We start from the raw sequence: 25,664 nt of genomic DNA, 5'->3' as shown, positions 1-25,664 counted from the left end.
TTCAATACTCGAGCTTTAAGCTTGATAAAAGATTTTTGTATTTGTTGGTAACTATCTTAAATATTTGTAGAAATGGTTACATTATTATCTTCTTAAAGTTTACATATTTAGGGACCATAGTCCGAAATGTATTCTCTTGGTTTGAGTTGAACAATTTATATAAATAGCCTTTTTACCTCTCTTTGATCTCGTTATCTCTTGTCAATTACACTTGTTGTGAATCATATTTAATACACTTCACTTGGTTTATATTCTTACTTTTCTTCTCTTTCAGTCGTGCTAGTTTAAACATTTCTTTTTTCAATTCACGTGTCCCTAGCTTTTGACATAAACCATTTACTAATCGCCTTCTTAGTTCTCTTGTATTCTTCAAAGACTTCTCCATTTTTTGTTTTTGACCACCTCCTCCTATAGAGCTCTCTTTTAGCTTTAAAAACAAAACATCATATTCCATGTATTTGGCCCAACGAAAAAGAATTAGGCCACACGTGAAGGGCGTGTCGAGACATAATATATTGTACTCTTTTTTAATTAAAATAACTCACAAGTACATGAAATTTTATAGGAATTAAATTGAGTATGAAAGGTTAAAAAAGTCTATCAACTTCATGACGGGTTTGCAAAGCCACATTGTAATTGAATGTAATTTCTTTTCTACTATTAAAGAATAAGGCGCCCCCGAACTATACCCGAAGTTGCTACGACACGCCTTATCTTTCCCTGGGCTCTATTACCCTCCTAAACTTATTTAAAACAGAATATTTAACCCCCTAAGAGCTGACGTGGCAAGGAGAGTGTGTTTCACTCTCTTTGAGAGTGAGAAACATACAAAACGGGAAAACTTAATATTTTTTCTTAAAAATATGTATTTTCTTAAAATATGAAAAACTGAATTGTTTTTAAAAAAAAATGAAAAATCCCTTTTTTTAGAAAATAAATCTGGAAAACTGAGTCTTCTGATTAAAAAATTTGGACATTTTTTAAATTTGGAAAACTAATTATATTTTTTCTATATATGAAAATAAATCCAATTTTCCAAATTTAGTTTTAGAAAACGGGTTTTCCACATTTTAAAAAAATAATTAATTTTTCCAAAATTTTATAAAAATTCAGTTTTTTCACATTTTGACAAGAAAAACACTTTTTCCGGTTTTTATTTGAAAAATAAAAGTGCCCTAAGAAAATGAAATCATGAAAATCAAGATTTTTTTAAGACATCTTAAAAAAAATCAAGTTTTCCATATTTTTAACAAATCCATTTTTCCATATTTTAAAAAAAATTGTGTTTTCAGTTTTTTTTTTTTAAAACCTGTTTTAAAAAAAATTAATTTTTTTAAACGGGTTTTAAAATCATTTTTTTAAAGAAAATTTAGTTTTTTATTTTTTAAAAAAAAAATTGACTCGTAAGCTGAAATTTTGTTTTAAAAAAATAAAAATAATAAATACACATGTGGCAAGGAGAGTGTATGTCACTCTCCCATATGAGAGTGGACATCAACGTTTAGGAGGGTAAATATTCTGTTTTATAAGTTTAGGGGGGTAATAGGACCCAGAAAAAGATAAGGTGTGTCTTAACAACTTCGGGTATAGTTCAGGAGCTAATAGTGTCTTATCCCTACTATTAATAAGTGAAAGTCATCTGAACGACGAAGGGCATTTCGGTAAATGTATATGTACATTGATATCCGCATTTTGAGTAATTCTGCTGTAACACTGAACTGATATCAGAGGCTTATGAACTTCCAGGTGTCTAATTTGAAAAGGCGAGGGCATAAGGCGGGGCGTTTTACGTCTGCCTCAGTGAGGCGTAAGCCCCGAGGCACGGGGCGTAAGCCCCATGGGGTTTTAATTTTTAGTATTTTATAAAATGATATAATTATAATAAATACTTTTAAATAGGTGAAATAGCGTAAAAAATTGAAGAAAATTATAAATAAGTGATATATATATATATGTATATGCTCCAACACCCCCCCCCCCCCCAACCCCCCAAAAAAATTAATTAGAACAATCTATTATACGCTACTTACAAGTACAGGTTGACTGCTCGTTACTTTTTTGAGATAGTAGAAGACAAGATAAATAATTGAAAAAGAATATATATATATATATATATATATATATATGTGTGTGTGTGTGTGTGTGTGTGTGTGTGTGTGCGCGCGCGCGCTCCAGCCCCACAAAAAAACTAATTAGAACTATCTATTATACGCTACTTACAAGTACAAGTGACTGCTCGTTACTTTTTTGAGATAGTAGAAGACAAGATAAATAATTGGAAAAGAATATATATTAGTTATTCTAGCAATAAAAAAAGGTCTTGACTTTTAAATTTAATGTTTCAGTTCCTTTTTAAAACATTTGAGTAATTACATGTTGACTTTTGAGAATTCGGACATTATATTAAGGACTTATTTAACAAATTTCGTTTTAGTTCGAAGAAGTTTTCTGGGCTTACGCCCCAACACACCCCAACAAAAAAAACTCGCCCCAAATGCCTGCGCGTACGCCCCAAAATTGCTGGACGTACACCTTTGGAGACTTTCGCCCCGACTCATCGCCTCGGGGCATTTTTGGTACGTCCCGCCCCAGGGCTCGCCCCAAAAACGCGTTTTAAAACACTGATTACAAGCAACACGTTGATTTGGTTTTTCACCACCCTTTTGTCTTCCTCTTCATCTCAAAACAAAATACTTTCCCATCTCACTTTCACCACTTTATATATACCATTTTATATATTACTCCCACCGTCCCATAATAAGTATCACTTTAACCAAAAAAAATTATTCCGTTATAAGTGTCACCTTAGAAAATCAAGATATAAATTGGCTAGGCTTTTTCAATTATACCCTTAGACAAAAAATGACAAGTTAAAGTAACATCTAAATGATGATTGAGCAAGCCACATAGTAAGTTGGTATTGTTGGATTCTCAATGTCAAATGGATTACTACTTGTGCATGCTCTAATTAAGAAGAAAAAATAATTTATTATTATTATATAGGAAAATTTAATAAACTTTACATTACATTATTGATTTCTTCATATGCATATTTTTTGCTAATGTGATTTATTGTGGGCAGGAGGGAGCAACATAAGCAGCGGCGCTCTTTTTTTTTTTTCTTCAGGAACACAAAAAAGACAAAGGTGTAGTACTGTGTGTGGGGTCATTTTGAGCAATAATATTCTTCTTTTAGAAAGGACATGCCTTCGTCTTTAAATAAATTGGAGTGTAACTTTTAGATTGAAGAACCAAAAAACGTTAATTGTGCCTTCCACTTTTTCTACCTTTTTTTTTTTTATTTTATTTTAAAGAAATGGTGTACGTGTACTCAGATTTCAAGAATATCTAAGCAGGTTCAAAATATAACCGCAATGATTAGGTACAAGAAAGAGTCTGGGAACTTATATCAAAAGAACTATTAAGATGCACTTTCATGCTCAACATGGGTTAATATTTAGGACAAGGAACCAAACATCTTCACACAATCACTCTAACACTTCAAACAACCAATATCTCCTATCCACCTTCACAGAAAATCACTCAAACAATTACTATTTAGAAGTAGAGGACCTTCCACCCCAAGTCACCTTATCCCTTTTACATCTCATGAGCAGATTAACATAGGAGACAAGACTTATTATGTTGTTTACGTTTGGACAGTGAAGAGTGAGCAAGGCATGGCTTATACAAATTTTCAAAGCTGAAGGAGGTATGAACGCACAAGATCTATATCAAAAATCATTTTTATTTTTTGGATTAAACAAACAACCACTCTATAATGTAACAAACAAAGCCAGCAACTATATAAAGGAAGAAGAGATTAACAGACTAACATCTCTTATTGCAAATGATAGAGGCCAACAAAAATATAATGAAGAAGAAACAGATTGTTCCTTTAACTAACATCATAAATAAAAAAATTTCCAGCCATGAAACTTGAAATCAGAGAGGGAAGCATTTTAACAAACATTTAAGCATATATTGTAATGTCAAACAGCAAAGGTAACAGCTTATGCTTTCTAGATAAACAAAAACTCATTCAAATCTTAAAACATAGTTCAAATACAAATTTGAAACAAAATCTCAAACTTTCCTAAGAAAATCAAACTTGATTCCTTCGAACTTAGATCCTTAACTGATTTCAATTGGAGCTATAAATGAGGTTAATTCTAAACACCAACTGGGCATGACAACAGAAATCGGAACAAAAGATTTGTGGGTTTTGCTTACTATTTTGGGAAGCAGCTAAATCAACTATGTGTTTGAGAACCTTGAAAGGTCCTTTGGGTTTCATATATGCTTATTCGGGAGAATAACAACAAGTGACAAATCATATAACAATCCTCTTCTTTTCCTTTCTATCAACGTGCCAAATACTACTACTTAATCATAAATCATCATATTTACTTTAACGAAGAAACAAAAATAATTCTCATAAGAGAGATGCTAAAGCTACAGCTCAAGAAGCATATATGGCATCATATGTTAATGCAAACATTTTCCTTACCCTAAACCCCTAAACAGTCCCATCAGTTAATTAGCCTGCTTTAGCAGACAAACTAACATATTGATACCAACAACAAATTGATAGTAGCAACAGGCTAATATTATCCACAAACTGATGGCTAATAATTAAACCAACTACAAGTGGGGACAAAATTGCACAGCCAAAATAGAATTCAAAAACAAACTAAGCACACAAACACATAATTTTTTTTTTTTTTGAAAAGCTAATCAAAATTAAGAAATGAAATTACAAGGGTTTGAAGATTACTATCTAAATTAACGAAAAAAAAAATAGAACTAAACTACGACAAAGAAGAAAATTACTTTTTGTCGAGCAGCGACGGAGGCGACGAGAGTTGAGTAGATCATTTTTCACCAACGACGACAACTAACTCGAACTCAAAAATATTTACTTGTTCCGATAATTCAAGGACTTGATTTACAAAAGAATATATTTTTTTTTGTTTTAAGCGACGTAATTGAAAAGTTCAGAACTTGGGGATGTTAAAACTTCCTACAAAAGGAAATGGTTCCCAAACTCGACATGTCATAGTTAGGCTTGGATCCTTCTATCATTATCACGTTACATATAATATGCTTGTTGATCGTTGGGTTATGAAACCCGTCGACAATTTGGTAGATTTCCTAATTGTGGAGTCGATACCAAGGACCGACCCACCTAAAGCTTATGTATACATGCATGACTTAAATAGAATTGGTGGCATAGCTCTATCTTAAGTTTTCTAAGATTTGGCTTACTAGACACAAGGTTCCCCCAAGTGGACAATTTGGGAGTGGAAAGTTCGTGGCTGTCGACTGCACCGCCGATCGACTAAATCCACAAGATCGATCCAACTAGGGGGTGATTTAGTAGTGTCAGGGCGCGAACTGCGAAACCGCTTTAAGTGTGTGAATTTTCCAGGAGTGGAGGAAGTATGAGCGGATGTCAAAACGTGCAATTTCCCAGCACAAGGCCCAAAATCTTTCACAGCCCGCCCCGAATTATTGAGATCAATTGTTCTAACAAATATACCCTTAGAAACTTGTTTTATTTCTAGCAAACATAGCTGCCACCGGACTGAATACTCAGGTACTATAGCTTTACTGCTATCTTTACTAAATAAAATCAGTTTTTTATATTATGGTGTTATGTTTTTTAACCTTTAGTTTCTGATAGTCGGTCGAAAAGAATTGGTTTGAATTTTCTTATTTATATAGCAAATATTGTAACCTTTTGTTTCTGATAGTTCTGTTAATTATACTTATTTGTTGCTAGGGTGTTTTATTTTTATATTGACGGGTTTTAGTTATCTTTGCTTATACATATAGAAATATTGAAACCAGCTTTTTGGTGTAAAAAAAATAGAGTGCTAAGAAAAGAAAAAAGCAGCACAACTAGAGAAGCAAAAGTACATAGCCAGGCAATGGATGTGTTGGAGACCAAATTAATGGATGATAAATAAAGCAAGAATTCTTTGAAGAGCAACCGCATATTTTGTATTCAATTATAGACAATGGAAAGATCATGGACGATGGAACAAAATAAGTTTCATACCAATGAATGGTTCAAAAAGGCTAAATTGTGACTAGTCATGAATGATTTTTTTTTTGTTTTCCACCCAATGTTCGGTACTCATATTGGAACTCGACTAAATTCAGATTCATGCCGGAAAGTTCCACATTGAGGGGTAAAGCGCTTCTTAACTAAGTCGTCTCCATATGCAGAGCTCGAATCCGAGACCTCTGACTAACGATATAGGAGTGACAACCTCTTGAATGAAATTCACTCAATCCACCTTAAGGAACAAATAAAATTTCATAATATCTTGTTTCAAACTTACCTAACTTGCGAGAGGTCTTAATTTGGAACAAAATACAAGGCGAGGGCCAGATTTTTGTTTCCGTTTTCTCCGTCAACCACAGAAGTTTAAGGATAACTAGACTATGACATCTCCATCAGGATGGAATTGTGCGAGTTCGACTACAATCTTATACAATATAAAAATTAATCATACTATTTAGAATTTGATGACTTGGTATTTTGTCACGTGCAACATGCGAATGTTCTTCTACTCAGATATTTGAATGATATTTAAATTTCCTGCTTTTGTTTTATAAATTCTTTTGTATTTTCTTTCGGTTTTAATTATTTCTCTATCTTAAGTTTTATTTTCTTTTCAATACTATTTAAAATAAAATAAAAATCACGAGGCTTATGTATTGTGTCTCTTAGCTAATATCCCAATCCTTGACGCATTTATTTTGAATGTCCTTTAGAAAATAAATTTACACAGTGCATAGAAATTGACCTATTTAATCTATATATAATATAAAGTTAGACATAGACAAAGTGATGTGACACTTCTCTATGACCTAAAATCATATTTATCTTTTTTCTCCATTTTTTGCCTTTTCTCTAATTTTTTATTTTATTTTTTTCCTCCTAAATGGCTCAATAATTAATAGTCCACTTCCTATTTATTCTCCCAACTTTCTCATTTCTCAATTGCAGTTTCGGTTGTGCATTTAGTAATGCAATAAAGAAAGGTTCGTGTCATCGTGTGCAAAAAAAATCTGTTGCTTGCCGTATATTATTAAGTCCTTCTCATGATGCAAAAATATGACTTTTAATTATTATGGGATTAATTTTATATTTATTAGCTATCTAATAGTATTCAATGAGAACGTAATGAAGTATAGAAAATGAAAAGTTCTCTATGTAATATAAAAAATGAAAAGTTTTCTAAGTAACAGTTAATTACCATTAACTATAAGAAGTTATGAGCCAATTGGAGTATTATTTTTGCCTTCCTATTTCTTCTTCTACAAATTATGAACTTCTCTAGCCGGTCATGCAACCAATTTTATTGCTCCAAATTTTTCAAGTAATTGGCAAATTATAAGATAAAGAAGGTGGATCAATGGAGCTGCGCCATAACTCACTCACACACACACACACACAAAAGATCGAAGCTCAGCGAAAAAGATGGCGGAGAAGAATTCGAAGCACAAAGGGTCTCAACTTTGAAGCCCAAGTTGTTGATCTCAAAGTTGTTTGTATCATCTGTAAAGCTTCAAACTTCACCTCTATTTTTCGTTTTCCTTTGATATTCTTTTTAGTATAATGTTCTTGTATGTTTTTAGACAGTGTGTTTCACCCTTTCATTTAATTATTTTAGATTCCATGAAATGCCCATATTGTAGCTGGGCTAGATGCATAAACATGAGTTACAAACAAAACAAAAAAAAATGTCGAAAATATAAACATAAACTGTTTTTCTTGCAGTAAAATTACGATACAATATATATGTATATCTTTCCTCACTACTATGATCTATCATCTCTTTTTTCATTATCTTCCCTATTTTCTTATGTTATGCCTAAAATAGGCTTAGGTACTAAAGTACACCTCCACCTTACTTTACTTTTTATTTCTTAGTATTCAAAAGGAACTCAATACTCTGCAAATGAAACAAAGAAGCGGTATATCACAAAATGCAAAGACAATACTAATTTGAGGTTTTCGGAATATGTTTACTAACGTTCGTGTTCTTTCTTTCTAATATATTGTAATATTCTGCCTTATTGTTTGATTCTTTACCCCTTGTACTCTATATTGGTGCATTTACTAAACATATAATATATTTTTCATGTTTTTAATATATTTTGCATAAACTTATTTGAGGTAAATACAGTGTATACATTTACGTTTGTAGGATGAAACCATAAAAACTTAACTCTCTACTTAAAGGAAAAAAAATAGATAATTAAAAACAAAGGAAGAATATATTCTGTTTTAAAAACTTATATTAGATACATGTATATGCTTAATATTTTTTTAAACATATAAGCTTATATATATTTTAGATATAAAAGGAAAATCATACATATATATATATATATATATATATATATATATACACGCGCGCGCGCACGTGCACATAAATTTGAACTTTTTAAAATCAAAATGTTCCTTTCTTTATAAAAATAAAGAGAGTAATTTGATGATGCAAAAAACATCTTCAAAAGACCGAAGACTTTTAGATTGTTAAAAATCACCAAACATATAAAAATTAAGTACTAATAATAAGCTGAATTGAAACTCGAAATTTGATATATTAAAATTGAACACTTAAAGAGTCTTTAGAATATTTTTAGCACTCGACATTTTACAAAATTAGTTTGATAAAATTTACAAGTTATTTTATAACCACGCGAAGCGCCGATAAATTCACTAGTTAATTAAAAGTAATAAGTGGAGATGTTAGGACTGTATATAATAAGAGAAGAGAAATACTGATACATAATGTAATTAATTGATGAAATGAAAACTAAAGTTTTTTTTTTTTTTTTGTTTTACAGAAAAAAAATATATAGAGCAAAAAATAGGGCTCGTTGCTTCAGTGATCTACAACTACACATTAATTCCATCACTGCCGCCGCCTCACTCAAATAACACCACTCCTTTACCCGCCACGTCATCACTGCACCCGAACCCGAACCATCTTGGGAATTCTCCTCATTTTGAGTTGAAATATCCTCTTGATATAAATACTCAGGTATAGTTTTACTACTATATTTTCGATTAAAAAAAAAAATCAGTTTTTTATTTCATGATGTTATGTTTTTACTAGTTTGATTTAATTTTGCTTAAATATAGCTGCCTAGGGTTCAAAAATCATTTTTTTTCCATTTATTTATTTTGTTATTCTACTTACAGAAAAGTACCAAAATTACAACTTTAGAAAATAGTTCATTCATATTCTTCATTATACTTTAGGATCAATTATACTCTTACCGTTATTCTATGGGTCAATTATACCCTTATATCTAACAGCTGCCAATCCCGGCCCTTTAAAATTATTTTTCCCTCAAATAATTTTTTACCCACTAAAATAATCCAATCAGACCCGAATTTTTTTTTCAGCTAAGGGGTAATGGGTTGGGTCTGTGTCACTTTGGCTGGAAAAAAAATCGAGTTGGGTCGGGTCTGGTTGGATTATTTTAGTGGGTAAAAAATTATTTGAGGAGAAAATAAATTTGAAGGGCTGGGATGATCACGTGGCAGCTGCTAGACATAAAGGTATAATTGACCCTATAGTATAACGGTATGGGTATAATTGACCCTAAAGTATAACTAAAGTTATGAATGAACTATTTGTCAAAGTTCAGGTAATTTTGGCCCTTTTCTGTTCTACTTATTTGTGCAAGGTTATTTTCATATTTTTTAACCTTTAGTTTCTGATAGTCGGTCGAAAAAAATGGTTTTAATTTTCTTATTTATATAGCAAATATTTTAACCTTTTGTTTGTGATAGTTCTGTAAAGTTCAGGTTTTTAGGACTTGCTGAAAAAGGAAATTCTGGTAATGTAAGTTTTTATGTTAATTTTCAGATGTTGCTAAGGTTTTTTATTTTTATATTGACGGGTTTTAGTTATGTTTGCTTATACATATAGAAATATTTGCAATGTTTTGTTTCAATTGTATTGATGTTCTTATTTATAGTTTTGGTTTTGCTGAACATAGCTGCTAGGGTTCAAATTTGGTAGTTTTGGTTTTGCTGAACATAGCTGCTAGGGTTCAAATTTGGTAGTTTTGGTTTTGCTGAACATAGCTGCTAGGGTTCAAAATTGGTAGTTTTTGGTTATTTTCATATTTTTGCTGTTTCCCTTTAGGGCTCATTGTCGCCTTTTATATGCTTCTCACTTTCGGTTGAATGTATTATTTCTAGGAAGATTTTCTTTTGTACAGTAAATATCTGCGGTTTTTTTTTGGGTATTGGCTGATTTCCTGTTATCATGTTCTTTTCTTTTGTTGTTGGATATAGAACATGATCGTTTTGTTGTTGGATATAGAACATGATCGTTTTGTTGTTGGATAGAGAACATGATCGTTTTGTTGTTGGATATAGAACATGATCGTTTTGTTGTTGGATATAGAACATGATCGTTTTGTTGTTGGATAGAGAACATGATCGTTTTGTTGTTGGATATAGAACATGATCGTATCAATTTCCTATGGTTTTTTTTTTCTGCTTATTGATGTAGAAATTTCCAACATTTTGTCTCTACCTTTTGACTAAATTGTTATCGATTTTTTTGTGGTCATGCTTAGCTAGCTGAACAGGTTTCTTGTGAAAAGTTTGGTTTTTTGGTAATTCCGTTGATTATTCTAATCTCGGTTGTTGATCTCTTCTCATAAGGGGTTCTTTACTTGTGGATGTAGATAAACCAGTATAAAAATGATAGCAGCTATTTCGTGGATTCCCAAAGGGGTTGCAAAGTCGATACCAGCTGAGGCTGAGCCCCCTTCAAAGGAGGAAATTGAGGAGATTCTGAAGAGTGGTCTTCTTGATAAACGGTATTATTATTTTGATTTTTTTCCCAACGGTGGTGCTTTAATTTTAACCATTTTGCCAGCCCTAGCTGTGCCTAAAAGTTTGATCGATTTAAGACCTATAATTTTTGGAATTAAACTTGGTACTTCCTTTCAGTGTAATCTTTGCTTTGCCTTACTCTTGAAAGTCTGTTTCTTCATTTCCGTTCCAGTGAAAATAGTGACGATGAGGAAGCTGAAGAAGAAATGAATGTTGATGAATCCAAGGAAAATGAGGATGATGAAGTTGCTGTTGCGTTAGCTGCTGCTGATGCACTTGGAAAGGCAACAAAAGTTGGTTCTGTAGGAACTGATGACATAACAGATGGTTTAAAGGAATTGGACATGGACAACTATGATGACGAGGAGGATGGTAACTTAAGTCCATTGGTTAATATGTTGATTTGTGTTGAACACAGTTTTTGTTTCTTTGTTATTTATATCTCTGATGAACTGGCAGTATTTTTCATATTCAACTCTTTTCGATAAGATAAAGATTTTTCATACTCATTTTCCCCATGCCTGGCTTATATGCCAAGCTTCTAAAATAACTTATTTTGAAAAGTTCTTTTTTCAAAAGTGCTTTTCAAGAAAGTACTTTTGGTGAGAAGCAGTTTGTGTTTGGCTAATCAATTTGAAAAACATTTTTGAGCAGCAATAAGTGTTTGGCCAAGCTTTATAAAAAGTTCTTCAATGTGTATTTTCTCAAAAGTGCTTTCAAAAGAAGCACTTTTGGGGAGAAGCTACTTTTTTAGCTTCTCAAAAACAGCTTTTGTTTATACTCAAAAACACTTTTTCTTCTCCTAAAAGTTTGGCCAAACACCTCAAGCTTTGAATAAAACTATGGTCTGCACTGTGATTTATCTGTTTTTATTTTGAAAATTGTTCCTAAGGTTAATTCTAAAATGTTATATTTGAATGGATTTTAATTTAGTTTGCATTTCTCTCTTTGCATGTGTTTGGCATGGTCAGGCATTGAGCTTTTCGGTTCAGGACTTAAAGACTTGTACTACCCAAGTAATGACATGGACCCATATCTCAAGGATAAGGTTTGCAGTATGATCAGGTTGTTGTTCCATCATGTTTTAACCGTTCAATTATTGCTGACTGAGAAGAATTCTCCTTTCAGGACAATGACTCTGAAGATGATGACGACATGATAATAAGACCTGATGATTCTGTTATAGTTTGCGCAAGCAATGAGGATGATGTCAGTCAGCTTGAGGCAAGTAAAAAACTTACTTCACGACTTAATAATACTTCCATCTGTATTGTCCTTTTAATTTTCTTTAAGCCACCCTTTAATTTGTGACTCTGATCCGTGCCAACAGATATGGATTTTGGAAGTTTCATCAGATGGTGAAACAAACATGTATGTTCACCATTGTAATATTATACCTGCCTTTCCTCTCTGCACAGCATGGCTCGATTGCCCTGTTAAAGGCGGCGAGAAAGGTATGGTTGAGCTTTATGCTGCTGAAGTATTTTCTCTTACTTTAAAAGTGATTTCTTATTTGCTCATGTTAATAAATGAATGAACTTGTTGATAGGTAACTTCATAGCTGTGGGCTCAATGGAACCAGCAATAGAAATTTGGGATATGGACATCGTAAGTGACTCCACACCGATCTTTATGAACTAGCTCGTGAGTCACTGCTGATTGTATCTCACTATCTTCTTTCTCTGTAGATGGATGAGGTGCAACCATCTGTTATTTTAGGTGGCATTGCTGATATAAAGAAAAAGGGTAAAAAGGTAAATTAAGCAATTTGACCTTTCTACTGTCTTTGATCCAATTTTTATTTGGAATGCTCTTGTATGCAAGGTCAGCTTGTCCAGCTGAAATTTTCCCTAGATGTTAAAGGTAGAAAATCAGTCAATGATTTTCATTAGTTATGCAAAGATTAGTAATGTGAGGATGATAATGGAGGAATTACAATGTTGTGATTATTTGTTGTGTATTTAGGAACAAGAAAGGTTTTAAGTCTAAAGTGACGAGGATAATTTTGTTATTTTAATTCAGATATAGCTAATATTCGTATTCTTATTCCACATTCTACCCCGTAGAAATACCAATGCTGAAAATCCCTTCCCCACCTCCAACAAGTTTTAGGACCTTACTCTTTAAGAATTGAAGAAGGGAAACAATCAGTTTGCCAATTATTATCATTTGCATGGTGGATGGTCCTTACTGAGTTTTTGATAATTGTCTGAGAAAACTTACTTTTATGCTCCATTTGCTTAGTTTGCAATTTTTCCTCTTGCAGAAATCTATCAAATACAAGAAGGATAGCCATTCAGATTCAGTACTTGGTCTTTCTTGGAACCAGGAATATAGGTATAGACTTTTGATTGACTGAGCGTTTGATGTTTGCTAGTATTTGTCAAACTTCAGAGTTTGTCTTATTCAACAATCAATGCAGGAATATACTTGCCAGTGCTAGTGCTGATCATACAGTCAAGGTTTGGGATGTGACTACCGAAGCTTGTAATCTCACTTTGAAGGACCATACTGACAAGGTAGAATTCAAAAAAATTAGCATTTCTTTAAACATTTTGGTTAATAATACCTGACTTAAGCACATTAAACCTTCAATTAATTGAAGTTTTGATCCATTTGTTTGTGAATATTCAAAAATTTAACCTAATTATTAACTGTTTCAACACTCAATTACTCATGTGATATGTTATATTTGTATTGTTACTTTATATATGACGGCAATATAATTATGTAATGTAAATAATATGCTAGAGTTTGCAACACTTGTAAGCATATGTAAGTGGATTGTGCAGTTGCATAGAAAAACTTTAGTGGTTCTGAGCCAGTGATTAAAGAGGAAAGGCAAAGGATTGAGAAGTAAATGGAGAGGTATACTTGGATGAAAATTAAGAGCTTTTGAAGAGAAAAAATAGGCTTTAATTTTATTGAAAATGAGTGAAACAAGGATGAGAGGGATTAAAATGAATGCAAATGAGATTATAGAGGCTATTGTTGGTGCATATTTGTTACCTACATAAGGTTTGAAGTTCCTTGTGATTTCTTTGTTTGCTTTGTTGAGGTAAACCTTTGAGGTTATAGAATTTTTTTCCAAATCTGGTAAAAGTGTTTCTTGAAATTTTGAGGGTAAATCTGTAAATCCAGAAATAAAGTCATATTCGTCATCTTCAAGCCAGCTGTTTGTGATTTTTTTGTTGTTTGTTGTGTCTTTGCTTTCTTCTCTATGGGCTGGTTTTTACTAGTTGGTGTTTTGGATTTGGACTCATTGGTGTCTTTTTTTTCCAGTTGGGGTTTAGTGGATTTGGCTGTTTTTTTGGTGGGCTGGTTTTTATTTGGGGTTTTGGATTTGGACTCACTACTGAGGCCTTTTTCTACTTGGGGTTTAGTGGCTTTGGTTATTTTGTTCTTGGGAGAAGCGGTTGAGATATGTTTGGTTAGATCTGAGGATTTCTTGGTGGTGGAAGAACTGATTTGGTTGAATTTGAGGACTTGGAGGGAGTGGGATTGAGCTTCTTTTGGAGCTGGGGTTTGAAGGTAAGTTTATCTGATTTGGTAATGTTAGTACTAGGATTGGAACTAGGCTTGACAAGCTTTGTTTTATTCTTGGTTTGCGAATCAGAAAAGGGAAGTTTTGATTTTGAAAGCTTTGTTTGGTTCTTGGTAGAACCAAAGCTAGAAGAAGAAGAAGAAGAAGTCTTGATATGCTTGGTTTGATTCTTGGAAGAGGTAGTGGTTGATTTGATGAGTTTGGTTTGGTTCTTGGAAGGAATGAATGAAAGAGTGAATGATACAAAAACAGGACAAAGTACTAAAAGTACCGTAGTAAAGCTGCAAGAGTGTGTAAGTGGAGCCATATGTACTGAAATCTATGACTCTCTTTTGATCTGAAGATCTAATGAGGCTTCTCTCCAAGATTTAAAGCCTCAATTGGATCTGAATTTTAGACAAGATGATAAAAAGTTGTGTGGGCATTGGGGGAGGGGAGAATGGTATAGAAATATGTAGGACTTTTTAGTGTGTGTGAAAAGAGGAAAGGAAGCAAAGTAGGAGACTTTAATGCCAAAGTGGAGGCAATGAAATATGTCACATGGAGCAACCAGACAAGCACAGTATTCCTTATACTACGCGCTTTGCTTCGGTAATACTAGTAACTAGTGTATTGTTTTGTTTTTCTTTTGTCACTCTAAAATACTGGTTCCCAAATATAGGCAGCAAGTGCAATGAAACTGTTCTCATTATTAAAAAAAAAGAAAAAATGTAATGTAAATAGTCAAATATAACATATTTTCTAAATGAAGGGACCAAAGACACATTTTTATTAATTGAAGGATGAATATGCTTAGTCATGTAACGCAAGGACCGAAAGCTGAATTTATCAATAATTTAGGGATCAAAAGTGCTAATATCCCTAGACATTTCATCTTTTGTATCGGAAACCCCAATAACCTTACTTTTACCTTGTCAAAAAAAAAAAAAAAAAAAGAAGAAAAAAACCAATAATAACCTAGTTAAAGTTGATATATATAGTCTTTGCTAGAGTTTTGAAATCTAACTGATGAAAATTGAATTACTTATAGACCATTAGTGGCCAGCTTGCTAAATTATGAAAGAAGCAGATTCATCATCTTGCTGTGTTTGGCAGGTTCAAGCAGTTGCATGGAATCCATTTGCACCACAGATTCTTCTGAGCGGGTCATTCGATCATACAGTTTGCTTGGTGATAAAACAATTCCCCTTTTTCCTTTTTACTTTTTGTTTTGGAAAGCTAGGACTGTAGATTAGTTTCTTACTTTAAGATGCTAATTCAACTTTCAACATGTCTTGCAGAAGGACGGTAGGAAACCTTCTCACAGTGGATTTAAGTTTCCAGTTGCCGCTGATGTTGAAAGCTTGGCTTGGGATCCACATTCTGAGCATTCGTTTGTGGTCAGTTCTTTGTTTGCTATGTTAAGGCTTTGTTTGTTTGGTACGTTTGATTCTGATATGGGAATCGGTAGTTGGGAGATAGTTAATGATTTTCTTAACATGGGGACCATTAGTATGGGAACTGAGGATGGATGGGATTGTGTTGGATGGTTCGGTAAATATACTATGGTTGGGGTTTGAATGATTTTGAAATTAAGTTTGGCAATTAGTTTACTTTTCCCATGTGCATATTAGTTTTATTTTTTGCTTGTTGAAAATCGACACGTATTATTTAATGCATAAAATTAGGAAGTATTTATCTGCCTCCAGGTCTATGGGACTAAAATGAAGAATAAACACTGCATAAATTCAAACCGCCATATAATCCTGTTTACCCTTGGCCCAATCACTAATTATGTATCGTATAACTGTATGACACCTAAATGGTTTCTTTGAAGGATGAGTAAATCCATTTTAAAGTCAGTTCAGGAATCTTAATCTTGATGTGTATTGGATATTAGGAAATGACTGCCCAACAGTTTCCTAAAACTTTCAGGTCAGCTTGGAGAATGGTACAGTTACTAGTTTTGACATCCGCGCTGCTAGTTCTGGTACGACTTCGGAGACAAAGCCAAGTTTCACCATCCATGCTCATGATAAAGCAGCGTCCTCGTTGTCCTTTAATCCTCTAGTTCCAAATGTAAGCGGGATCTTTTTTTTTTTTTTTTTTAAATGTAAGCGGAATCTTTTTCTTTTTTTCACTTTATCCTTATTAACATTTGCCTTTCCTCACTTTCCCTTGTATTTTGGGCAGCTTCTTGCAACTGGTTCCACAGACAAGATGGTACTTTCTTGTTGTCTCTGTTTGCTGCTTATTACCTTGTTTTGATTTATTCCACTGGTTATTAATTTAATTATTGTGCTGCAGGTTAAATTATGGGATTTGACCAACAATCAACCTTCTTGCATTGCATCTAGGAATCCGAAAGCTGTATGTGATTTGCAAATGTTTTTGTGGTTCTTGAATATTCAAGTTTGATGCATCATATATGTCCTTGAACATGTTAGGAAAACAAGGTTTTAGATGTTTGTTTATACGTTTTGATTAGTGGAATACTATCATGACGACCCTTTTATTTTATTTTTGTCATCAGGGAGCTGTCTTCTCTGTATCCTTCTCAGATGATTGCCCCTTTTTGCTTGCTGTTGGTGGCTCTAAAGGGAAGTTGCAGGTGAGTTGTGTTCCTTTTGAATTTTTTGATTTGTTGCTGCTCTAGTCACTAATTAAAAAAAAAAACAGGAATTAGCGACATACAAATTCTGTAGCTAAACAGAAAAATCCGTCGCTAATCCTATTTACTAACAGATTATTAGCTACGAAGTTCGTAGCTAATCCAGTTATTTTTTTGTATTTGTGTTTTTGGGCTGAGAAATTGTCGTTGCTTATCATTTGCAGCTATGGGATATTGCGTCAGAAGATGCCGTGTTGAAGAAATATGGGAAATACGTTGCACAAAAAAGGCCGTCGCCACCCAAATCATAATGTAAATGTAGCTTTCAAGGTATTTGTTGAATTCTATACTGAAAGTGTTAGCTAGTCTGTCAATTTTGATCTGCAGTTTAGTAGGGTGGTTTTTGGCAGGGTGGTTTTTGTCTCCCCATAATATATCATATGAGCATGGTACTGTTGCTGCACATTGCCTGGACCAATTGAAAGAGGAAGTGAAGAGTTTGGTGGAATCAAGATAGGTGTGTGTTTTTTGGGACATAACCTACACAATTTCATTGAACATGTATCGGAGACCAGGGTCTAAATTTTACCAGAGATTACAAAAAACGTAAGGCGATCTCTTTTTATGTGCTTCAACATTGTTAGGCTGAGTTATCTTGTACTTGTGTTGGTGGGAGGTAACAGATTCCCGATGATGTAATAGTTGAGGTGCGGCTGTTCGGACACTACCATTATCAGGAAAAAGAAAGTTTGTTGAACATGTTGGTTGATTTTTTTATTTAACGAAAGTCCATCAGGTGAAATATGCACGTATGACAATCTTGATCTATTTTGGTTCCTTTTTTCAGCAAGACTTCCATAGCATAGTTTGAGAGCCAGAAAGATTCAAGTTATCACACAAGTGGACTGATAATATATTATGCAGTTCTGGGAAATTATCTGTTTGTGAAAAACAGAATGTTTCCTTTTAGTCCTGTTTCTTCAATGTATTTTATCTTTGTGTTGTTTTGGACTGCTTCCCAATAAAAAATGAAATGTGAAGCTGGAACAGAGTCATTTTTTCCCCTCATTTTGGTTAGTTTCAGTTTCCTTGTTTGTGATTGGTACGATGAGTCATTTTTCACTCATGTATGGACCGAAGTCATTCTCCTTGCAACTAGGCATTATTATTACTAAAATTTAGTATTCAATCTTTTTTCCTTAAACACTCCCATTTGCTATCATTATCATTGATGTTTAACATGAACATTTTTTAAACAGTTTTTTCACTCCCCAACAAGCACTATAATTGACAACTTTGTCTCAACTTCTTTCCCTGTAAAAGGCCATACTATTCTAGATTCATGACTCGTCTCAAACAAGAGAAAGAAACAAGGATAAAATCTTCTATAGTCTTTGTCCTTGCAACTAGGGTATTGTTTTGACACAACTAGAGCTAGAAAGAAGGATTAAGGCTAGTGATGCCTTCCAAGTGAACAAGCCAATAAAAATTTTGCACATTGTACCAGTAAGCATAGGTATACACGTGCCAAACGTGAGACCTTTCTTTGTCAATAATATATCTGAATCAGTGGATTTCGATTTTATGTAGCCATTCTATACTGTATTGGTCTTTTCACTCTCCACTTCCAACAACCTACGTGTCCAAAAACTACTATCAACAAATGAGGCACTTTGTCAAGTTTTATGATGCTATATAGAAAGACGTTAGTACCTTAATTTCTTAAATTAATGCTTCATTTGATGAGTTTTAACAATGCGGCTTTATTTGAAAAGACTTCATTATAAATTTCTTTGAAGCTATTGAGGTGATGCCAGTTAATCCAAAAACAATCCTTTTCAGTTTATATTAGGAGATATGCACGCCTCAATTTTTTAATAACTACCTGTCAAAAAGTAAAACCAAAGACCTTTAGGACCTATCATTTAATATAAAGAGTAATTAATGTGCAATTAATTGAAGAGATTGCTAGAATTTCAACTTCCATTAATTTTATTGAATCAAAAAACTACATGTTGCCACTCTCTAAAAAGTCTAAACTCCAAATCTGACAAAGTCTTATCTTCTTCAATGCGTCAAATTGGACATGCATGTAATCCACCGGCTATAATGAATAATAGCTGTATTCATTATAGTTGACCATAATTCAGCACCAATCCATGATCATAATCCATGCGTAGCACTACATATATTGTTGTGAACAGGCCCATGACTAATTATACTATTGGGCTAGAAACTAATTTAGAAAAAAGTTATTTGGGCCAGTTGTTTAAATGAGAAGTAATTGCACGGTTTATCCTTAAAATGTACTGGTCTTTAATTTTTGTCCTTCAAATGGGCTGGTTTTTAATTTTTATCCTTCAAAATCGAACTTGTATCTAGCAGGGGCATAAATTCTTTAGGCGAGCTGGCATAACTTGTGGATATTATGATGCGTAACTTATGCCCTTCTAGGCATAAGTTCGATTCTGAAGGGAAAATACTAAAGACCAGCCCATCTTAAGGACAAAAATTATAGACCAGCACAAAATAAGGACAAAAGTGCAAATGACCCTTTAGATGAGAAAGAAAAAAAAAAAAAAAAGAAGAAGCAATGTATGATGTGGATCCAGGTTGAAAAAGCTATCAAAATACTGGTGGACTGCAGAGAATATGATCAATGATGGTTATAAATAGCAGAGTCTGTAATGGTTAGGATATGATATGAACTTTACTTATTTTCTTTTGTTAAGTTTTATTGAGTTTTCTTTAGAATGTTCTTTTTCTATCTTTCTTTTTGCTTTTTTGGTTGTTGAAGCAGATTACTTGAGGATTATCTTAACACTAAAAAGCAGTAAATGCAACAAACAAGCTTGTATGGATTGAGAAAAGGAACTTACAAGCAGATTGAAATGTATAGACTCAAACACAACATTCATCATATTGAGGATTCATACATCCGACTCCAACTAGCTTGAGATTAAAGTGTAGTAGGAGTATTTGTTGTATGAATTTTATGTTGCCCGTAAAATGAATTCTCTTATTAAGGAAAAACAAAGAAAGAAAATAAATGAATAGGTTAGGGGGACATACTATAAAAATTAGATTCGAGGTTCATTAATTTTTCTAACTGTTTATGTGCTTATACCAATCAATTGGTATTTTTTGTCACTTCAATTGACCCAATATGTGGTGAACTCATGACTGGAATTGAAAAATTAGTCAAGGTCTTGATAATTCTTTGTACTAGTTATAAAGATCCATTTAGTGTCTATATGAAGTAGCGCTGCGCCGCTATATATTGAATAGGTGGACAATGTAGGACATGTTATATTCTTGAGATCAAATCCACAAATTGTTTGCACCAGTGATCAAAGAATTTTCTCTATCAGACCGATTTTGTATAAATATGTGAACGAGAGCTTTGGCGCGATGGCAAAAGTTGTCATTCTGTAAACATGTGGTCACAAGTTCAAGCTGCAAAAAGCTAGAACTACTTCTTGCCAAATGCAAGGTAAGGTTGCGTACATGATCCAATATTAGTCCGGTCCTTAACCAGACCCCACGCAGAGCAGGAGCTTAGTCCACCGAGTTGCCTCTTTTTATGTGAAGGAAACCTTAAAACAAGTACAACTAAGAAAACATAACATATGCATCTCAGAGCAACAGACTAAGTTAAACCCTTCCATATTGTTATTAATAAGATTTACAACTGTTATTTTTTAACAACATTGCCAAATCACGGGCAATGAACTCAGCCTTGCTGAGTATAATACAAATGGAAACCAACAAACAAACAGAATTTATCAAAATGACTAGCTATACTCTTTCTAAGGACAAGTGAGGAAAGGGTTGTTAAGAAGTTCAATTCTTTCTCCAAACGTTGCACCTGAGAAATATTAATTGAATCCTCAAGAAAGACGGCTACACACTCAAGGCTTCCAGAGGATGGTAGTCTCGGCGATCATGGAGGTAACGACGTATGGATCCATGTTCGATGAAGGCCTCCTGTCCTCGAAGTACCCTTTGCCTTCCTTCTCCGTGTCTCTTCCCACGCGACTGGATGCACCACGGTTTGCAACGCCCGAGACAATACAAAAGATCGACATAAAATGAGATACAGGACGTATTTTCCAGGAAACTCATTCCTGTCAAAGGCTTTCACTCATATACACTGACCGATTAAAAGACTACACAAAATGAGATACAAGACATAATTTTCCAGGAAACTCGTTTCTGAAGGATTTAACTTATATACAATGACAATGTAAAAGACTACACAAAATGAGATACAAGAAATATTTTCCAGGGAATTCGTTCTTGAAAAAAGATTTAACTTATATACACTGGCAATATAAAAGACTGTAGTTTCACGTACCCATTTGAATGTGTTGATGTCGGCTGTTTCGTGTTTTCCGATGAGACGACGCTCGTTACCTTCACCATATGCTGCAATGTGCTCCTTGTGCCTCAGTCCAAGCTTCTCAATGGCCTTCTTTATGACTTCATAGCCTCCCTCTTCCCTCATAGACTTTGTGCTGGAAAAAACATTCGAAAATTTCATTTTTTTCAATCACAATTAGAGAAAAATATCAATTAAGGAGTTGAAATATGAAATGTTATTAGTTTATAACTCTATCTGTAGTTTGTATGAGCACCAGCACCATTCCAGTCACCTTGATAGTCGAGAAAGGAAAAACGATTATTTGAAGTTAGGAAATTCAGCGTTAGACATAATATGGTTGAAATTTGAAAGAAAAAAAAAGAGTTATTGATGGTGAAACTGAAAAGGGTATTTGTTTCACACTACGAGTATAAAAATTAGTGAGCTTACCGGAATAGGTTTGGGGTCGAATGACACCACAACTCCAACAATCTCAGTAATCCTCTGTTCAATAAGTGAATTCAAGTCAAAATCCACTCAGTAGTAAGAGAAATAAATTGCAATTAAGGCTAAATTTATCTATAACTTAGCTACATTACCTCGAGAATGTAACGAGCTGCCCATAGCTCATCACCTGATGAAATGCCAACTGAAGGTCCAACTTGAAATTCCCACTACATCACATTGAAAAAAAACAAACTAAAGTTCAATAAATAGTCCAAGTTGTATCCATATATGACACTCGTTTTGACCAGACTAACTCTATATTCTTGATTCACCTCTGCTAACAAAAATACATAACGAAAGGGCGAGTAGGCTCGTTACCTGCCCGGGCATCACTTCTCCGTTGATACCACTAATGTTAATCCTAGCATAGAGACATGCCTTGTAATGAGCATCAACAATATCGCGTCCAAAAGCCTTTCCAGCTCCAATTCCACAGTAGTATGGTCCCTAAAAGCCATCATAAAGTTAGAAAATTCATCACAAATTGCGATAGGACAAGGGAAAATTCGAATTCACCTAAGATTGTCTATAAGTAAAATGAAAAATCATGTGATTCTGTAGATTTAGGAAGTTGCTTGAAACAAAAGGGAAATTGTTCACATTTTCTTAGTTAGTATTTTAACACAACTTGATAACATGTTGAGAAAAGCAATATTGGCATAGTGTCATCATCAGTGTAACTATAAGAGGGAAGGATTTAAAAACGAGACAAAGGTAATGGCTGAGGAACTAAATATGTTACACCTTTCCTCTTTTGTTCTATTTTTTCAATGTGAACAGAAATCGTATTAGCCTATTAGGTACTGAGAACAAATGCTTGAAAGCTATGTTCCTCGAATCCTCCAAAAATGTTACTACATCCATGTTGAATTACACATTTTCCTCCTTTTATTCTATTTTTTTCATGTAAACATAAATCTAATAGAACAAATGCCTGAAAGCTATGTTGCTCGAACCTTCCAAAAATGTTGCCACACACGTGTTGGAGGATCTAATACGGGTGGGTCAACATTTTTGAAGGATCCAAGCAGCATGTCCCGAAAGATGGAAAATAACAAAAAAAAAGAGGAGAATTGCCATGTGAAGTGGGAAAAAAATTGTCACATAGTTAGGGAATTTGCACAATTTATCACATAGTTAGGGAATTTCCAAAATGATATATGGATTAGAAAATGTAATTTGAAAGCTAAAATGGATATGTCAATATTCAGGCAAACTGGCCCAAACAGCATTTTAAAAAAATGAACATTGCGAATATATACCAGGGTTCCTCAACAACAACAGCAGGGTTGCTGAAAATCTTGGCAGCATTGTGCCTCTTGTTTGTTGGAATGGGTTCACCAGCTGGGGTGTAACAATCACAGATGATCTTTAAGTTTAAAATAATAATAATAAAAAAAAACAGAGGAAAAATGAATGAAAAAATATCAATTACATTATTCACATATTCCAAATAATAGTGAACTAAAGAACAAAAGTAAATGCAAGATCTAATGATATGTAAAAAGTTTAGGATTTAACTTATGAACATTGATAGCATAACGAATTTCTACACTATTAGTGTTGTTTAACCTGTTGTACTCTATGTTGCTCAGATCCTCCAAAAATGTCGCTGCATCCTTGTCGGATCATCAAAAAATGTACAACTATGAGGATTGGAGAAAGCACCCCGCTGCATTTTTGGAGGATCGGAGTAACATAGGACTTGTAGACTGTAATAAGTAACGTGTCTTATTTTTCAAGTTACTAATCAAACTTGTTATAGACGGTTAATTATATATTTTATTTTATTATTGTTAGTGTATAAAAATTAAACTCAAAAGGTAAACGTGCAACTCACCAAGATATTGTTGCCTCCCTTGAATGGATCCTTGAAAATTGCTTGAGGACTGTTTAAATTTAAACAAGATTACATTCAAATAATTGTTTTCATAAAGGGTGTGTATATAATATAAATTAGCTAAATTTACATACTAAAGACAACTTACTATAGGATCACTTCACTGTCTTCTCCAGTAGCTTGCCCTGTGCTAGAACCATCATAATTCCATTTGGGTAGCTTTGAAGGATCATCAACAGGACCAGATAGAGTCTTTGTATGAAAAAATAAAAACACTGATTTAGAATTCTTCATGTAATAGCCAAAAAAAAAAATATGTTATATTAAATAAATAAACAAATAAAAGAGATTTAATTACCCTGGCTTTGCTCCTGACATCCATTCCTGATCCACCAATCCTGATTAAAAATAAAGACATAACAAGAACCAAATTAACATCAAAACAATACATTTTAATTCAAAACAATATATCCATATAGAAGAAAAGGATTCCATTAATCCATTATACATATACAACAATAACAACAACATACCCAATGTAATCCGACAAGTGGGATATGAGGAGGGTAGATTGTACGCGGACCTTACATCTATCTTTGCGGGGCAGAGAGGTTGTTTCCGATAGACCCCCTTTATTGCCTGGATCTCATAAGCCTGACACTCTATGTCATATATGTGTTATAAACAGTTCCTGAGTTCTTTTTTTTTTTTTTAAGGGGCTTGGAGAGTTTTCACCTTAAATGTATTTGAGATGCTGCTGCTCACAAGAACTGATGATGTACCTTGGGAACCTGTCGCACATTTGGCTGGAAAAACACTATGCTAATTGCTGCAATTAGCTCTTGTGCTTTGGATATAGGAGCATAGATGGATAACTTTAGAGCTGCAAAATTTCTTTTGGACTAGATGTGTTCCTTGTACCATATAGAGCAATAAGACTTTGCACACGAGCGCTTAGCACTGTAAACGTAAGAATCTGTCTCATCCTAATGCTTAAGAATGTATGGTTTTTCCATTGGGAGCAACAACTAAATAAACTTTTAAGAGAAAAATAAGCGAGCAAACAAACAATACAATGAAAAGAAGTAGGTCAATTTTAAGATTTCTCCATATTTTGGTTGTCACCTTTTATGTATTTTGGTTTATTGTCTCATCAATGTACTCGCTTTTGTTATTTTAATGAAACTTGACTTTTTATTTTCAAACTCAAGTGTCTCAATTAAATGGCTTGGATCACTCTATCATAATCTCGAATATTTGGCGTTAGGCCTACCTCGGGCATAAGGAGGTCCCCTGCATATTAACACGCGTGGCTGTTATTGTGTTATAAGCTTTTAAGTTGCGTGCTTGCTTGCTAAGTGGTTTACTTGAATTTATTTGCAATATGCTTACTCTTGAATTTATTTGCGATTATCACTTGATGCTAAGCGCATTACTTAAATTTATGTGCAATAGGCTTTTATTTGAATTTATTTGTGAAATGTTATTACTTGATATTTACTAATGTCTTCTTCGTTTCTCTTGATAAAGGAAGAGAATATTGAATCCACATTTGTTTATCTTTTTATTTTTGATATATAATTGCATGCATCACCTTCACGATTTTAAAATAATAATAATCAAATTATTCCGCGATTAGCGCACTTTAGCGACTCTAGAGCACCTTTAAGATCGTTCACATTCCTAGCATGATTCCTGTTTTTCTACAAAGAAGGATTTTCACTCAACAACGTTCTAATCGTCGGAGGAAATTTTCTAATTTTCGCATCCATGAACTAGCCTTGAAAATTCTTTTTGCCAAACACTTAAAGTTAACTCTTATCATTCCAACTTTGTTTTAACAGGCATTCTCTTATAATTGTTTGTCCCATCGTTATTGGCTCAGTTAATCAAATCTATTAGTGTCAAATAATTTGTCTCACATCAAACTGCAAA

General features: G+C 33.6%; 1 protein-coding gene and 1 pseudogene across 8 annotated transcripts; one reads left to right on the top strand and one right to left on the bottom strand.

Moving 5' to 3' along the window:
• The first annotated feature begins 8,916 nt into the window (after positions 1-8,916).
• On the top strand, positions 8,917-18,084 carry LOC132616697 (uncharacterized WD repeat-containing protein C17D11.16-like). Of its 8 annotated transcripts, XM_060331278.1 has the most exons (19): positions 8,920-9,068; positions 9,827-9,878; positions 10,735-10,869; positions 11,058-11,257; positions 11,857-11,933; positions 12,014-12,109; positions 12,216-12,339; positions 12,435-12,493; positions 12,574-12,639; positions 13,152-13,222; positions 13,308-13,404; positions 15,525-15,599; positions 15,710-15,808; positions 16,344-16,487; positions 16,602-16,631; positions 16,716-16,778; positions 16,942-17,019; positions 17,244-17,349; positions 17,430-18,084. In XM_060331278.1, the coding sequence occupies exons 3-18, from the start codon at positions 10,751-10,753 to the stop codon at positions 17,328-17,330; spliced, it is 1,485 nt and encodes a 494-aa protein (XP_060187261.1). In that variant the 5' UTR covers positions 8,920-9,068; positions 9,827-9,878; positions 10,735-10,750; the 3' UTR covers positions 17,331-17,349; positions 17,430-18,084. The 8 variants fall into 8 exon arrangements, 7 of the variants coding, with proteins under 7 accessions (XP_060187262.1, XP_060187261.1, XP_060187266.1 ...); XM_060331279.1 differs by lacking the exon at positions 9,827-9,878 and having other exon boundaries at positions 8,917-9,068; XM_060331283.1 differs by lacking the exon at positions 8,920-9,068 and having other exon boundaries at positions 9,106-9,878; positions 17,244-17,331; positions 17,415-18,084.
• Positions 18,085-20,669: 2,585 nt separating this feature from the next.
• LOC132619040 (glutamine synthetase cytosolic isozyme 1-1-like) lies at positions 20,670-24,322 on the bottom strand (annotated as a pseudogene).
• Between the last annotated feature and the right edge of the window lie 1,342 nt (positions 24,323-25,664).

This window comes from Lycium barbarum, chromosome 11 (assembly GCF_019175385.1).
Source record: "Lycium barbarum isolate Lr01 chromosome 11, ASM1917538v2, whole genome shotgun sequence".
In the NCBI taxonomy this organism is placed as follows: Eukaryota; Viridiplantae; Streptophyta; class Magnoliopsida; order Solanales; family Solanaceae; genus Lycium; species Lycium barbarum.
The sequence above is the reverse complement of the archived record's forward strand: the minus strand, read 5'-3'. Positions and strand labels throughout refer to the sequence as shown.